This window comes from Blennius ocellaris (genome assembly GCF_963422515.1).
Source record: "Blennius ocellaris genome assembly, chromosome: 21".
Lineage (NCBI taxonomy): Eukaryota > Metazoa > Chordata > Actinopteri > Blenniiformes > Blenniidae > Blennius > Blennius ocellaris.
In genome coordinates, this window is record NC_137670.1 from 12913112 (window position 1) to 12928293 (window position 15182).

Here is a 15182-nt window from a genome sequence, read left to right on the forward strand (position 1 = left end):
CTCTCTTCTCCTTTATCTCGTAAAACACCTCATTGTATTCATATCTTTTATACGAGGTGCTCGGGTGGCCCCCAGTTGACCGAGATAAACTTGGGTTTGTGATTGCACTTTGCTGCCATAGTGTGCAGAATGTCAGCTCAGTCCACACACGTCTTACAACCACTTAAGCTGTACAAATCAGTCAACCTTAATCATGCCGCAGCTCACAATGAGGACAGCAATTAGCTGTAATTATCATTAAAACATAGATTGGCTGAGAGGCTGTCCGATTATATCTTGAAATACATTAGGATTCTGCGCTACTATTCAAAGACAGATTTGCTTGTTTTTTTTGCTCAATCATCAGCAAAATGCATGTTATAGCAAGACAACACTTCCTTTATTTTATATTTGTCTTGTCACGATATTTCATAGGTATAAGTATAGGTAAAGGTGTAAAAAAAAACATGCACAACATACAACTAAATATTTATCAAGACTATTTCAGGTGTCAACAGATATTTTAATGAAAGGTAGAAACTGCTGCCAACTTCATTGGTTCCATTGGATTCATTCCAGTCAATTTATCCTATTGCTGTTGATTCTGACTTTCTATCCCCAACTAGCCACAAACACAATATTTACATTTTTTTTTTTTTTTATTATTCTATTATTAGTGCCAATAAGCGTACATGGCGACAGCGCTTTTTTTGCGGTAAGGTCTGACCTCATTGCTCGTGTGAGTATTGTCATTGTTGGGAGGCTTATTGGTGCATAGTGTGCATCCTGAATCCAGCTGTCAAGCTCCTTCCCCACGGGCCTGCATAGGAAGGATAAGCTGAAAGGCCACCAGGATCCCGCTGCGAGCCCTTCAAGGAAGTTCGGAAATGTCTGTCTGATGGAGTGGCGTGTGCATCGGGGGTATATTGGGCTGAGTGCATTTATGTGAGATATAATTAGAAAGGCCTCTTCTGACTGGCAGGTCGTTGTTGGGACAACCTGCTGCGGCTCCTCGGTGGCAAAAGCTGGGTGCTTGCATCTACTTTCAACTCAGCCCCTGAAATTGGCAGGTGTTTTTTTTTTTTTTTTTGTAGTGTAGGTGGAGAGATGGATGGACACACGAGGATGGATGTGAGGATAAAAAAAGCAAGCGTGACAGTGTTTCCTGCGTAGCCTTTCAGAACATCGGCGGTATGTTTGACATTTCCACGAGCTGTGAGTAATGCTCCCTATACCGCAACGTGCTCAGGCTGCACAGGGCTCACTCACTGGACAATGAGCTGGCAACGTTTTGCGTGTACTCGCTGCCACAGACACTAAAAACACGCGGTGAGTCACTATACAACATACAAGGGCTGGGGAATATGTAACAGTTTTCTAAGCGGCTGTCATCAAGCCAGTAACCGACACTTGACGACACATCCGCCTCGGCGTGTGCGCCGACAGGTCCAGTGGGTAGCCGCCGGAGGTGAGCCTGCAGGTCTGCTACTATTATTCACACATTAGTGACCCAATTAATCCCGAACCCACACACACACACACACATCCTATTTCATGTCCGGTAGTCATTTTCTGTGTTCGCTGTTGGTTTGGGGCTCTAAATTGGTCGTGCACGCTGAAGGTCAACATCTGCTTAGCTAAATATAGATTTCCTGATTAGCACACACAAGAGACAAAAGTGTCAGCAGGCTGCCTCTTGTTATAGAATCCTTAATGGCTTCTATGTGGCCAGAGGTACTTTCAAGCTCAGCCTCGTGGTCAATAACTCCAGTATAGATGATGCACCTTGAGGTCATCACCTGACATCAGACGCCCATTACAGACATTTTACAGTGTTTGTTGTGACCTGGAGTCCATCAGCAAAATGCTTCTCTTCTGAAACCTCAACAGAAAGCTAATTTATTTTTGATTGTTACTCTTATTTCAACCGGCCTCACAGACAAAATCCAATGTTAAAGGTGCTGAAGCCCATTAGCCATGATTACTCACATCATTAGTTACACACACACGCACACACACACACACACACACACACACACACACACACACACACACACACACACAACACACACACACACACACACACACACACACACACACACACACACACACACACACACACACACACACACACACACACACACACACACACACACACACACACACACACACATTCACACAGACAGTTCAACAATGTCTATACGCTCCTCGACCCCGGGTTCCAGAGTATTCGACCACCAGAACCACAGCCTCAAAACAAACAATGTCTGAGTTGAACATTATTTTATGGAGTTATGGTTACAGGAACTCCTGTTGGTCTAGCCACGGTGGAATGTATGCTAATTATTTCATTCAACTAATAGGTTTAAAAATAGGTTAGGAATTAAGTACAATTCCGCGGGGAAAAAACTAAAACAATTTCATTTAGATATGTTTTAAATTACAAATGTTTGAAGACAATGAGCTTGCCTCAAGTATGTAGAAGGTCATTGGCGAGTCAGCTCGGTGTGAGATAGTTCATGCTGTGAGTAGTAATGGATGTTCTGCACCCCATTGCACAAATGTTAAGGCTAATTAAGTTTACATACATGTTTGACTAATTAATCAACGATTGAAGCCAATGTATTATATGCGTAAACATATTATAGTCATCAAAATCATCGCATGAGACACCTGCTTAGACAAACAAACAACAACAATTATTATCCAGGTGCAGGAAAATTCATAAACAGATCATTAGCTGATGATTTGTTTATTGCTGACTCTGGAGCCGAGTTATCCTTCAAAGCATGATTATTTTTAACAGATAAGTGTCATGCCATCAAATTTCTAACTTTGAAGAACAGAAAGCCATTTTTTTATCTTTATAAAAGGAATTCATTACTGAGTTGGGGAATGTAAAGTTAGGCATTACAGGGGTTATTTAAATTCTGTTATCCATTTAAAGTCTTAATTCTAAATCATTTTAAGTAAGTTTAAGCCCTTGAGATTGCAGCAGGTGGTCCCAGAGTAAAAAAAAAAAAAAACAAGGATGAAGGTGCACCTGCTTATGTGAGTTCATGTCTTCTTCATCCATCCATATTTTTTCATCCCCACAACTTCCTCCCCTCCTGTGAACTTCTCCCCTGCCCATCATTCTACTCTGGCTGCTGTGTCTATAATGAGCATTTCCTTTCCCCCACCTATTCTCTCCCTCTCTCTCCTCCTCCCTCCTCCTCCCTCCTCTCCTGTCCTCCCCTTCACTCTGTGTGCAGAATTGGAGAAGCTTATCTCCTAGCAACCACAATTAAAGTACAACAAGTCAGTGGCGGTTGCAGCCACCGTTGGAGCAAGCTTCGCAAACCTTCGTGTGACCAACAGCTCTGGACAGGAAGAGAGGGGAAATAGAGAGAGTTACACCGGGAGGGAGGCAAGCGGAGCTAAAGAGTTGAAGTTGGACAGGTGTATGGCAATTAGAGATGCCAGTGAGACAACACCGAGAGGACTTTAGGTTCTGAGGAGGAGAGCAAGAAAGAGAGAAAGAGAGAGAGAGAGAGAGAGTGGAGGAACGTTCTGCTGCTTGGCTCTCTGGGTTGCTCTCGACAGGTATGTGCCGGGATCGATGGTGGATGCAGACTGTTTTCGTGTGTGTTTGACTCTTTGCGTGGCTTAGTTTTTGTGTGTATCTTTAATCTCGCTGCTTGTGTTGTATTTGTTTACTTGTGGCTGGGTGTTTGAAGGGACACATGGTGGGGGGATTAGGTGTTTGAGGCGTTTGGCAAGAAAACTGTGTATACTGTTGCTGTGATTGCACAGCTGCGAGGCTTTTCTTTTCCTCTGCTACCTGCTGTGTAAAGGTATGTGCTCACACACCTGCTTTGCCTCAATACACACACACACACACACACACACACACACACACACACACACACACACACACACACACACACACACACACACTGAAAAGGATGCGGAAGACAGAGATGTTTCATGTTTGATAGAGATATCCATATCGTGTTAACGATTTTCAATGCTGTGCCATTAATAGAAATGTCTTGTGGAAAAGCCCACTTATTACCTCCCATCCACTCCCACAGCCATTAGAATAATGACTACAGAGTTAAGAATGACTCCTGCAGGTGTCAGGTGTGATGTCCTCCTGCAACCACTGCATAGAAAACTTTTTTAGATATTTTGACGAGCAACAGAGATGGGAGATTTTTTGCTTCGCTGGATTCGTTGGTGATGCTGTCTATGTGTAGGACAGTGAGCAGACAAGTTAATTTTACAATGTGTAATTCCTCCCTATGTGAATAAAGACTTATCAGCCACTAGGATGCTGTTGACATACATGACATACACTGTTGCATTATCTTCATTTAGAGAGAAGTTAGAAATGCTTAGAAATCACTGATAATAACATCACATATCATCTCTTAATTTAAGGTACAGATCGTTGTAGTCATGAATGTACATTCACATAGAAATATACACTTACTGGTCACTATTTATTCATTTTACTATACTGTTCTTTATACTGATGTTTTAGCTATTATATTGCTTTTTGTTGGTTTGTGTTCATTGGTTAGTTGTAGTGGACCGTAGTGTTGCACTGGAGTATTATCCACATTTGTGTTTCTATTTACTGCTGATCTGTTTGACGGGACGACAATTCACTGTCGTTCCATCTGACAGTGTCAATCATTGAATATTACTATAAAAAAAACAACTAAATCTAAACAAGCCATTTGTCACAGAAAATTTCAAACATCCCCCTAATTTAGATGTAGAAGTTATAAAGGAAATAAAAACATGTCTATTTATAGGCGCCCCCCCACCCCCGTCTTTCCACAGCTCTTGGTAGGGTGCCGCTACCTGAGGGTGCGGTTGTGGGTACTGGGAGGTGAAAGGTTAGCCACTCCGTATGCCGTATCCTGTCATCACTGGGAGGATTATCTGCAGAAGTATATGCGCAGAGAAGCCAGACACTGGTCAAAATGTCACTGCACCACACACATAAAAGCACACACTCAAAAACGCCACAGCGTAGGAGTCCTTCGCTGGTCAAAATGTCACTGCGCTCCTCACATTAAAGTGCACACACCACATGTGCAGATACTTAAAACAGCAATTCACCTCTGATGTGTGGTTTGAGATTCACAGAAAGGCTTTTTCTCTCTCTCTCTCTCTCTCTCTCTCTCTCTCTCTCTTGCTGCTGCTCTTTCAAACTGTTGTACGGGTTTCACAAACACAGCAGTCCCAATCTGAAGCAAAATGTTCAAATTCAATTGAGAATGGGGTAAAGAAAGTAAAAAAAAATTTTATAAAATCCTTTCATGTCATTTATGTGAGCAAAGAGTGGACATGAAGGGAGCTGGTTCAGCTAAGACTGTACCGCACATTGTTGTTTTGCTGATGAGCACACAAATTTTATGCCGTCAAAAGCTGTACACATTTTTTACCTTCAAGCATCCACATCCACAAAGCCAGCCTGTTTGGTTGGTTTGGGTTTTGTCATCCATCTCTGATACTGTGTTTGTCCAAATCAGGGTCTCGGGCAGCCAGTACCGATCACAGCTGATTATGGTCAAAGGCAGAGTGCCAGTCCATCATAGGGTAAACAGAGGCAGTTTTAAAGTCAGCAAATCACCTGATTTGCATGTTTTCCGACGGTGGTGGGCAGGGAGAGGGTACCAAAACAAAACCTATGCAACCTCACACAGACACACAATCCCAGACTCAAACCAAGTCCTTTTAGCTGTGACCCTTAAATGCCCACCACTATACCGCTGTGTGGTGGTCCTGGGGGGGGGGGGGGGGTTTCCCCCAAATAGGGACTTTTTTCTGTTCCCAATACTTGCTGATGTGGGACTTCTGAGATTTTCTCTGTCATTTTGGGGAATGTAAATTGCTATGAGATGGCTATGTTGTAAGTGACACTACATAAATAAAATTGAATTGAAAAGAGTCACTTCCCTCGGATTTTGTGTACAGATGGAGACTACTGGTTTTTTAGAGTTTCCTACTTTTGACTATTTCAGTGCTTAGTGACATTGCTTGCAAATTGGCTGAAGAATATCTTTCTCCTAGATTATTTATATGAAATCTCAAATACCCTGATTGATGGCTTTTGCTTTGTTCTTCCAGATCTGTTGTCACCATTCTACATGTTGTTGTCCAGCACCTCAAGTGTCTACACTACTTACTGTAACCATAGCAACTACCACAATTATGTCATATATGCATATGTTGTTCTTGAAAATCCTTTAAGTGCAAAAACAAGGGTTTATGGGATAGCGTGGAAAAGCCTGAAACAAACCATCTCGGAACATTGCAACATAGAAAAGCATTACACTGCCTGTTGTAGCATCCGATAAAAGCCTGTTGGATGACTCTACAAGTGAAGTCCCTGTTCCTGAAAATATGAAATGTCAAGGAAGTCCCTACATAAAAGGTGAAACACTAAGAACCAGGTGGATCAAAGCAAAATCCTCATGTACTACAAATCAGTCTTCTATAAATCCACCTATTTCAAATTGTGGCTGGGGTGAAAAATAAGAAGCTCGCATTGGGTCATGGGTGTCTAGATGAGTAGCCTGTCTATCACTTAACATAGAACGACACACCAGATTACCCAGAGCTTAGAGGTGTCCATTGACAGAGACACAACATGCAAACTCACCGAACCTCAGCTTCGAAGCCAACCTGGATCTCACACTGTGAGGCAAGAGGACCAACCACTGCACCACCATGACACTTCCACATCATGCTCATCCAGTGTGTTGAATTACACCTCACACAATCTGTAGTCTGAAGACTTTGATTTCCAAAAACCTTTTCCATCATATGGAATAATAGTTCAATTTCAGAGACTTGTTAGTGGCCGCATTATATTTTGTTTGGAATATTGCTTCCAATAGTTCAGTATACTTTACCATTGATTCTTATAACAACAGTTCCATATTTTACATCTGCATCCTATCTAAAATCAGCAACATAATGGTAGCAGAGAGGTGATTAAGTCCCTGATGTGAATCAGGTGTGCTGCCTCACCTCTCTGGCCATAAAGAAGCCGGGGAGACGCACACTGGAGAGCCTGCAAGAGGAGCTGGGTGTGTTTGTGTATGTCTGGTGGTGCAGTTTACTTTTGTTTTACTTTAATAAAAGAACAATGATTTTGGAAAGCCCTGACTCCGCGCCTCTGGAGTTGAACCCGACGGTGGCATGCACTACTGCCTCAATAACGTAACATAAAAATAGATGAACGCTCAACCCAAATAATTTATATACACACGTAGCCCCTGGACATGTTGAAATGAAGTGAATTCAACACACTTTGTTTTTGTATACAACCTGACAGAATTATTTCCCTGTTGAATTCGAGGTGCTGCAAGCATCCTTTCTTGTATAATGAGTGAATTTCCAAAGACGTCCATGCAAACCGTTCACCGTCTTTCTCAACGTGAGTTACCACTCGGTGCGATACACCTCCAGGGGAATGCAGACAGCAGGGATACTATTTGTGCGCTCGTGTGTAAATGTGTGTTTATATGTCAGCGTGCGCACAGCGCATGCATGCCTAATACTGCTGCTCTGCTGGAGGTATGCATTCAAATGTCCCCTGTTGAGCATAGCTGGCGGGAAATATTAGTTTTGGCAATTGGAGTTTCTGAACTCGGTTGACTTCATCAACAAGGAGCCGGTCTTTAAACTTTTCTCAGTCTAATCTTTTTCTTATGTTTCTTGCATATAAATTAAATAAATCGACTGTATGGCCGTTTGTTATGATAGATAAAGAGTGGGAGGATTTTTTTGTTGTTTTTTTTCACTTGCGACAAGGTTGTTATCCGTGTAATTGGCTCTGTCAAGGCGGCGCTGATCTTCTGATTGGTGTTGCTGCAAAAGTAAATCTTCATTTAGTGGGTGGATCGAAAGTGTCGATTGCCTCAACGAAAACAATCCAAACTCAATTGAAGTAATAATCTCTGTTTGATTTAGGGTGACAAGGATTACGCTTCAGTAGCAATAACTGACTGTTTTATATTTACCTCAAGCTTGCCCATGATCACCTCTTCACTGGAGTGTGCTCATACTTTTACTCCCGTTAAAAAGGCTTGTTTCTCTATGAGCTGATGTTCTGGTTGCAATAATTCTCCAATGGTGATTCTAATGTCTGTTGTCGTTCATCTCTTTCCAGAGCCTGGGCTCGGCTGATCGCAAGGAGAATCAGAATAAAAAGTAAGTCCTGTCCTCTCTTCGTTGATTTTCTGCTCAAAAACTTTTGTTCTTTACAGACAAAGAAATATATGTAATTTAAAATCAAGCTTCTATTTTTTTGGAAAACACTGGCACTAACTTTGATTTTGTGAGACACATTATAATGACCACAGTCTATCTGTTCTGGTCATCGTGACCCAACTGATAAACGCAAATCTTTCATTGATGTTGAAGAGAAACATCAGGCAATATGATTTAATTCGCTTCCTGATGATTCATGTTAGTAATGAATTTAATGTGATTCATCGAAGTTCATTGTGGCTTAGTTGTGTGCATGTCTTCAAAGCTTAGTTGGTGTTTGTCAGTTAGTCTTAGGCCTTTAATCCTTTTCGTAACTGTAATACCCCTCAGTCAATACAGTTATTCCGCATGTTCTTATGATTAATCAGAGAAGGGTCCTAAAAACTGCTTGTTGAGGTCAAACAAATCCCTCTGTGCAAAAAAATAGGCGCAGTTTGTGTTTATTGTGCAACTAATTGGATCTGCAGAGTGATATGTTGACCATTACACCCTCTGTAGATTTGTGATTCACGCTTTGGACCTTCTCACTGTGAGATGGCACCGTTTACCCATGCAGCCTGTATCTTAGCTTGTATCAACAAAACCTGCTGCCAGATAAAGTACTGCTGAGTCAACCATACAGCTTGGAGAGATGAGGTTTATCATTTCCCATTAGATTATCTTTCAATTGGAGTGGCTCAACCTGAAGAGCGGGTGATGTTCAGTCATCCTTGTTTGACAAATCAACCCCCATCATGCCTGTCCATGTGTTAAACTGACCGACTGTGTTGACTTGACTGTGATTTCAATGTATAGATCGTCATATTTCTTTTTTACTTGGAACACCCAGATAGGCTTTCAGAAAGAACCTCCTCGTCAATCTCTTATTTGCCCCAAAATTCAGGAACCACTGTTCTAATTCCTCCCCGTTCAGTGAGAAGCATAGTGTAAGCATTTCCTTATCCACCGCCATCAAATTTGCCCTTTAGTGGCATTTGCTGTTTATATTAGCAAACCACACCTGTGCATATATTCTCTCAGTAACTATTAGCCCTACTAATTATGTTGTGGCTGCTTACAGCAACATTTTTGAGAGTACTGTGTCAGGGCCAATAATACAGCAAATACCAGCTTTTTCGCAGTGGTAAAAACCATATCTATTTGCATGTCTGAGATTAGACTGTTAAAAAATATAGAACTCAGCCCACCAGTCGAGGTGCCAAGCATATCATTGAGGCTTCACAAAGAGCACTTACAGTACTTCGAGTTCTGCCAACTCTTGTTGGGTTAAGCAACAACAACTTGAGTCACACTAAATACGTATGATTAGTAGAAATTAGTAATTGGTTTCTAGGGACTTGTCATCCCCACTTACAATATCTGTTTCCAGTTTGCTTCTGCGATCATCTGTGGTTTATATTCCTCTCAGTTCAGGTACTTTTGTGAACCACTTATCAGATTGACCCATCATCAGATCACAAGCTCAATGTAGAGCAACCCAATTGCTCTAAATTTTGGCTGCACAGAGTGTGACCATGTGTTTTTTTTTTTAAATTCCATTTGAAACCTTTAACAGGTCATTTTTGCTAAAGAGTCAGATATATTCAGGTATCTTTTCAATAAAACACAGCTTTGAACTGTCTGTGTTTCATAGCAACAGGCCTCCGGCCAGAACATGGGAGGCATGTATGAGCACACTGTACATTTGTAATGTTTGCATGGTGGTAGCCTTTTGATTCTCAGCTGTATTTTATGTGGACCTTGAACAAACACAAATGGCGGAGGCGTAAACCAGGCACAGTCAAAGAACCTCTTCCGTCGCCGGAGTTAATCTGGAGACAGAAAAATGATCAAATCACTGCAGTTGTATGTCTGTGGACGCGATAGATAAAAGTTAATGTAGTGCTGTCGATGTAATCAGGCAGCAATTAAGACAACCTGAAATGAGTCATGTCTTCTTCTTTGAAAATGTACAAATTTAACAAACTAATCAACATAAAAAGGAATAACAAGCGTTTTGAAGTAGTTTTAATCACTTAATGGAGATATGTTCTGCTCTCCATGTTTCAAAAATGTTCACTTAGATCAGAAGTGTCTGATCCACCAGTTGCCCACTGGATGCAATGATGGAACTTTTTTTTTTGTCTGTTTATTTGTGTTGTCTATGATGTGTCGGGTGTGTTGGCTCTCTGAACACTCAGTGTGCCAGAACAGAGGACATATGTTGCCAGGAGACAAGCAGCTGTTTTAAAGACAGTCGTCAACAAAGCCATCGCAGCATGTCAAATAACAGGAATCTGCTGTCGTTTTTTTTTCTTTTTTTCTTCAACTCCACAAAATGATCCGTAGTAGCACATACGTGTGAATAAGTGAGCACAGGAAATGTGTGGAACATCAAATATGTGTGCCTGATTTTAATGGCAAATATATCATTAACCTGAGGAACTGTGTGTGTGTGTGTGTGTGTGTGTGTGTGTGTGTGTGTGTGTGTGTGTGTGTGTGTGTGTGTGTGTGTGTGTGTGTGTGTGTGTGTGTGTGTGTGTGTGTGTGTGTGTGTGTGTGTGTGTGTGTGTGTGTGTGTGTGTGTGTGGTGTCACTGCGTGCTCTTTAATATCCCATTGGTATTATCTGCTGCTCATCCGCATTAACAATCACTTCCTCCATGTTGTGTCTCCCACTCTGCCGTCTGTTCTGCTTTCCATTGGGAGGGTGTAACCTATAAAAGTAATACCATTATGATTTACTCTACTTAGTCTCAAAATGCCAACCAGATAATTATATTTATATGATTACTCCATTTTCATGACGGATTGTGTTGTCAGTATTTTTCTGAATTTTATTGCAGATAAAAGGCCGTCAGTACTTTTTGTTGCTCCTGATAGGTTGGATTATATCCGCATGTTATCACTGGAGGCCCGTCGTTATCGAAGAAATTGTTAATGCTTGATTATAACCAACTGCATTGAGCTTCTAATGAAGGTTCAAGAGTGATGGTTACATCGTACAAGTTTGTTCAGAAAGTTTTTGTCTTTATGCAGGAAAACAACATAATCATGTTTAGCAACCATCCTTTGCAGCAGCTAGTTTCTAGTATGTCAGAATAAATATGAAAATGCATAAAATGCATTCAAATATAATGAAATTAAGCATTACATATGTATAATACTGTCAGGTTCTCTATAGAAGGCATGAAGTGCAGTTATTACAGCAATATTGAAAATGTACAAATGGAAATGGTTACAAAAAGTTTGGGGTGGTGAGATTCAACTACTTTTTATCCTTTGGGTTGCTGATAATTAATTTTTTTCTCATTGAAACATCCAAATGAACATTTTCTTAGTCACCGACAGCCATCATTGCGTCTCATTGTTCTTTTGATGTCGCGGTTTTCAGACATTCTCTCTCTTTAGATCTTCATGGGCACATTTCAAAAAGCAGCTCAAAACCCTGTAATTTATCGGTGTCTGGGTGAATACGATGTGCGGTTCACTTTTATAATTGTGACTCACTCGGTGCTCTCTTTACCTCGTCTGCTGTGTGCATGCTTTGGATGGAGGTGGGGAGCGTGGCGGGTGGGGGTCCTGGCAGGGTGTTTGCTCCTTTCATGGAGGAAGGGCTTTAGGTACAGATGTCAGGGAAGAGAGAGGTTGATGAGACTAATGTATTCACGGGAGCAGGCCATGTAATTGTTCTCATATGTCTATGACGTAGGCCCGCGTGATGGGATGGAACAAGTTAAGGTAAGATAGAGAGAGAGGATTTGTTCACCAACTGAGAGTCTCTCTTATTGTTTGTCCAAATAGTCGGACTTTATTCTATCCTAATGGACTTTTCTGAACATATCAGCATTGAGAAAAACTTTTAAAATGACAAATGGATTTCACTTGTATTGGGCTTTTTAACTGCTTTCACCCTGATTAATTCATCAGTAAAAGTATACATCCAGGTCCTGTGAGAAAGATGTTTGAAGATTTCATTAAAATTAATTTCCACTGCGCTTTGTAAAATAAAAATGTTAGGACTCCTTCCACGGTATTCACTGCTGGTGTTGTTGCTCCCCACAGCTAAAGCTCCTGTCCCTCCAGAAGTCCCTGTTGCTGTGGTTACAAGTGACACACAAGTAAAACCCTGCAGCAACTAAATCATAAAACACTATCGGTGACGTAACAATATGTTAGATTGTTTTTTATTCAGTGATTATCGTCCTGTTCAGAGATACTGAACAGAGACAGAGCACACAGACACTCTACCTACCGTCACTCTAGTTTATCCCCCTGATGATAGAATCCAAAGCAAATTGTAGCAGAAAGATAATGAGGACTGAGGGTTCCCGCTGTCTGAGCTGCATGAAACACATTCCTTCATTTTTCCAGACTTTTCTTTTTTTCTTTTTTCCCTTTTCACCTCTTTTTTTTTTTCCAGGGTTCTAAAATCCCAATGTAAACACACACGGAGGAGTATGTACAATGGTGGTAATGGCGGTAGGAGAGGGAGCTAACGCTGAGGACTATCACAGGCTACTTATCAGCGTGGGACTATTTGTACCATTGATGCACTGCTACGTCTGCACTGACACTCTCAAGAGTGGTTGTAGTTCATCCTGAGTAGTTTTATAATGTGAATAAAACATCCTTAAATTAGACAAAAATGTATCCAACTGTGTTGCATGTGTGTGCGCGCTCTGCTTATTTCTTGTGGCTTGGCTACAGTTACGTTGGGCTGTTTGAGAATTTCCCAGGAGCAGATTGCCAGGCCGGAGAAGCGGTCCACGCAGAGACAGCCATTGTTTTTGTTGAGGCATCCTCGCTGTACTTTTGTGTGTCTGTGCGACAAGCAAAGCGGAGACAGAAGAGTTCAATTTAGAGTACTTGTACCAACCGCTACAAAACATAACCCTTTCCATTTGAGCTTCTCGTACAAACTCACAAATAACAACATTGCATTGACAAAAAAAGAAAAAAAAAACACCACCCAAGCAAGTTAAGTCTGTTGCAAAACATTTTTTTTTTACTCAACCTCTCCTTCCAGTCTGAAATATACCACACATCAAAATTTGATCAGCTTCACCAAAAACATCTCAACACTTTGGATGCTCATAGTTTGTTGGCCTTCAATTACAGGCATGATTTCAAAATGAAACAAATGAGCCAACTCAGCATTTCAACCGCAGTCGTCATTCAAAGGTCACCCGTGGATCTTTCCGAATTTAACTTTGCTGTTTTGTGTCAGCAGGCGGCTTCAACAAATAAGATAAACTAAATGTGTTAGCCAACGGCACGTCAAATAAATCAATGTTGGAATATTCTCACATCAAAATTTATCCTTTTTACTTCCTGTAAAACAGGTTTGAACATTTGATGTGTCCTGGACTCGAGGGTGTTGTCTGCACCTTTGTAAGGTGTGTTGATATAGATTCCAGGATGTGACCCATGAACCTGCAAAAGAAGAGAAAAGTAATCCAAATTTCCGAGCAAATTCCATTGTTGATATGAATGCGGCAGGATTAGCTTCTCGACGAACTGCATATTCACTGAATTTGTGTCAAAAGTTTCTCAGATATGTCATAATTGAACACACACCCAACTAAAAGAAATAGCATATGTGTTAGTTTGGTATTATTATGCCAACATGTTTTTTGTTGTTGTTTTTTCAACTAAATGATAAAACTTTATAAATGGTGAGGGTAAGTATTCAGTTCGGGGGATTTTTGCTCTCAGATTCCATCCTTAAGCAGACCTTTTGGTTCCTGCAACTGTGCAACTATGTGTATGCAGCAAACACACGCATCTCTCTCCCTCCCCGAGGTTTCCTTATCCTTTCCAGCATAAATAATCCCCACAGTCTGCTGGCTCAATCCTGATTGGAATCTCGACGCCGAGCTCAATTGTGGCTAGATGGGAAAATGGGGTGCCCTGACCGTGTGTGTGTGCGTGCGTGCGTGCGTGCGTGCGTACGTGCGTGCGTGTGCGCGCCGCTGTTTCAAGACCATAAACATAATACCAGAGGGGTGTTCACCTCCACCAAGGCTGAGTTCTGAAAAAAATCTCTCTTCAAATTGGAGTCTGGCACTCAGTTATTTACTATTTGCTGCAGTATGCAAAGAGATACACTGTTTAAAAAAAAAAGGTCATGGAGCGTAAACCTCTGCAGGCCAGCAGCAACGCTTCAGTACTGCGTGTACCAGGACAGGGGGTTCACATGCCGGCTCCACAAAGTTTTATCAGCTTTTCTGTGTCCTAGCGGAGGCCAGATGGAGTCTTATGTGGAGATTCGGTGGATAATTGCAAGATTCTGTACAGGATTATGCGGGTTGCAGTGTCATGTGATGATTCATGGTGATCGGTCACTGTTGTCAGGCAGACGTTGAAGAGGTTGAACAGGTTGTACAAACCGTGTGTATTTTCTGGATGGTGTCTGATTAATAAATCAGTGTCAATACGTTCAGTCACCTTGTACTCAGCACATCACTGCGTTATAGTTCGTGTGACTTCATACTGCATGTCCTATTGAAAGAGCTATATGTTCAATGGGTGCTACAACGTGATCGCTATTAAATTACATTCACTATTATCTCATTCCACCTAACCGAAAATAAGTGGAAAGAAAACTCCTCTTTCAGTGGCATGGTACTCAAGCTACAGACTCCAGTAATTTGCTTGTCTCCACGTGCTTGTCAGCTCAATTCAAGATTAATTTGACTGCAAATCCGCCATCAGTATATCTCCGAGTGTCGAGTCAGCCTTATGCCACACATCAAACGCAGAGCGGGACACAGAGGGAACAGTATCAAACCCAACACTGCGGGAAGCCAGCCGAAGTGAAAAACAGCAAAGAATTCCTCCCTCATTTTTTGTCTCGATACAAATTCTATATGTGCCGACTCTGTGGAAAGTAGACGAGAGAAAGCACTTGGGAGGGAAGAAAAAAAAAATACAAGAGTGAAGATT

At 41.5% G+C, this 15182-nt stretch overlaps 1 protein-coding gene across 1 annotated transcript in view; it reads left to right on the forward strand.

Annotated features, from left to right (window-relative positions):
• ankfn1b (ankyrin repeat and fibronectin type III domain containing 1b) overlaps positions 1–15182 on the forward strand; it is a gene marked incomplete at both ends in the record, with an annotated part of 111453 nt that overhangs the window by 55857 nt on the left and 40414 nt on the right. Inside the window, one exon of the mRNA XM_080517560.1 lies at positions 8156–8196. Coding sequence (XP_080373686.1) covers positions 8156–8196 — 41 coding nt within the window. The remainder of the gene's footprint in view (positions 1–8155; positions 8197–15182) is intronic.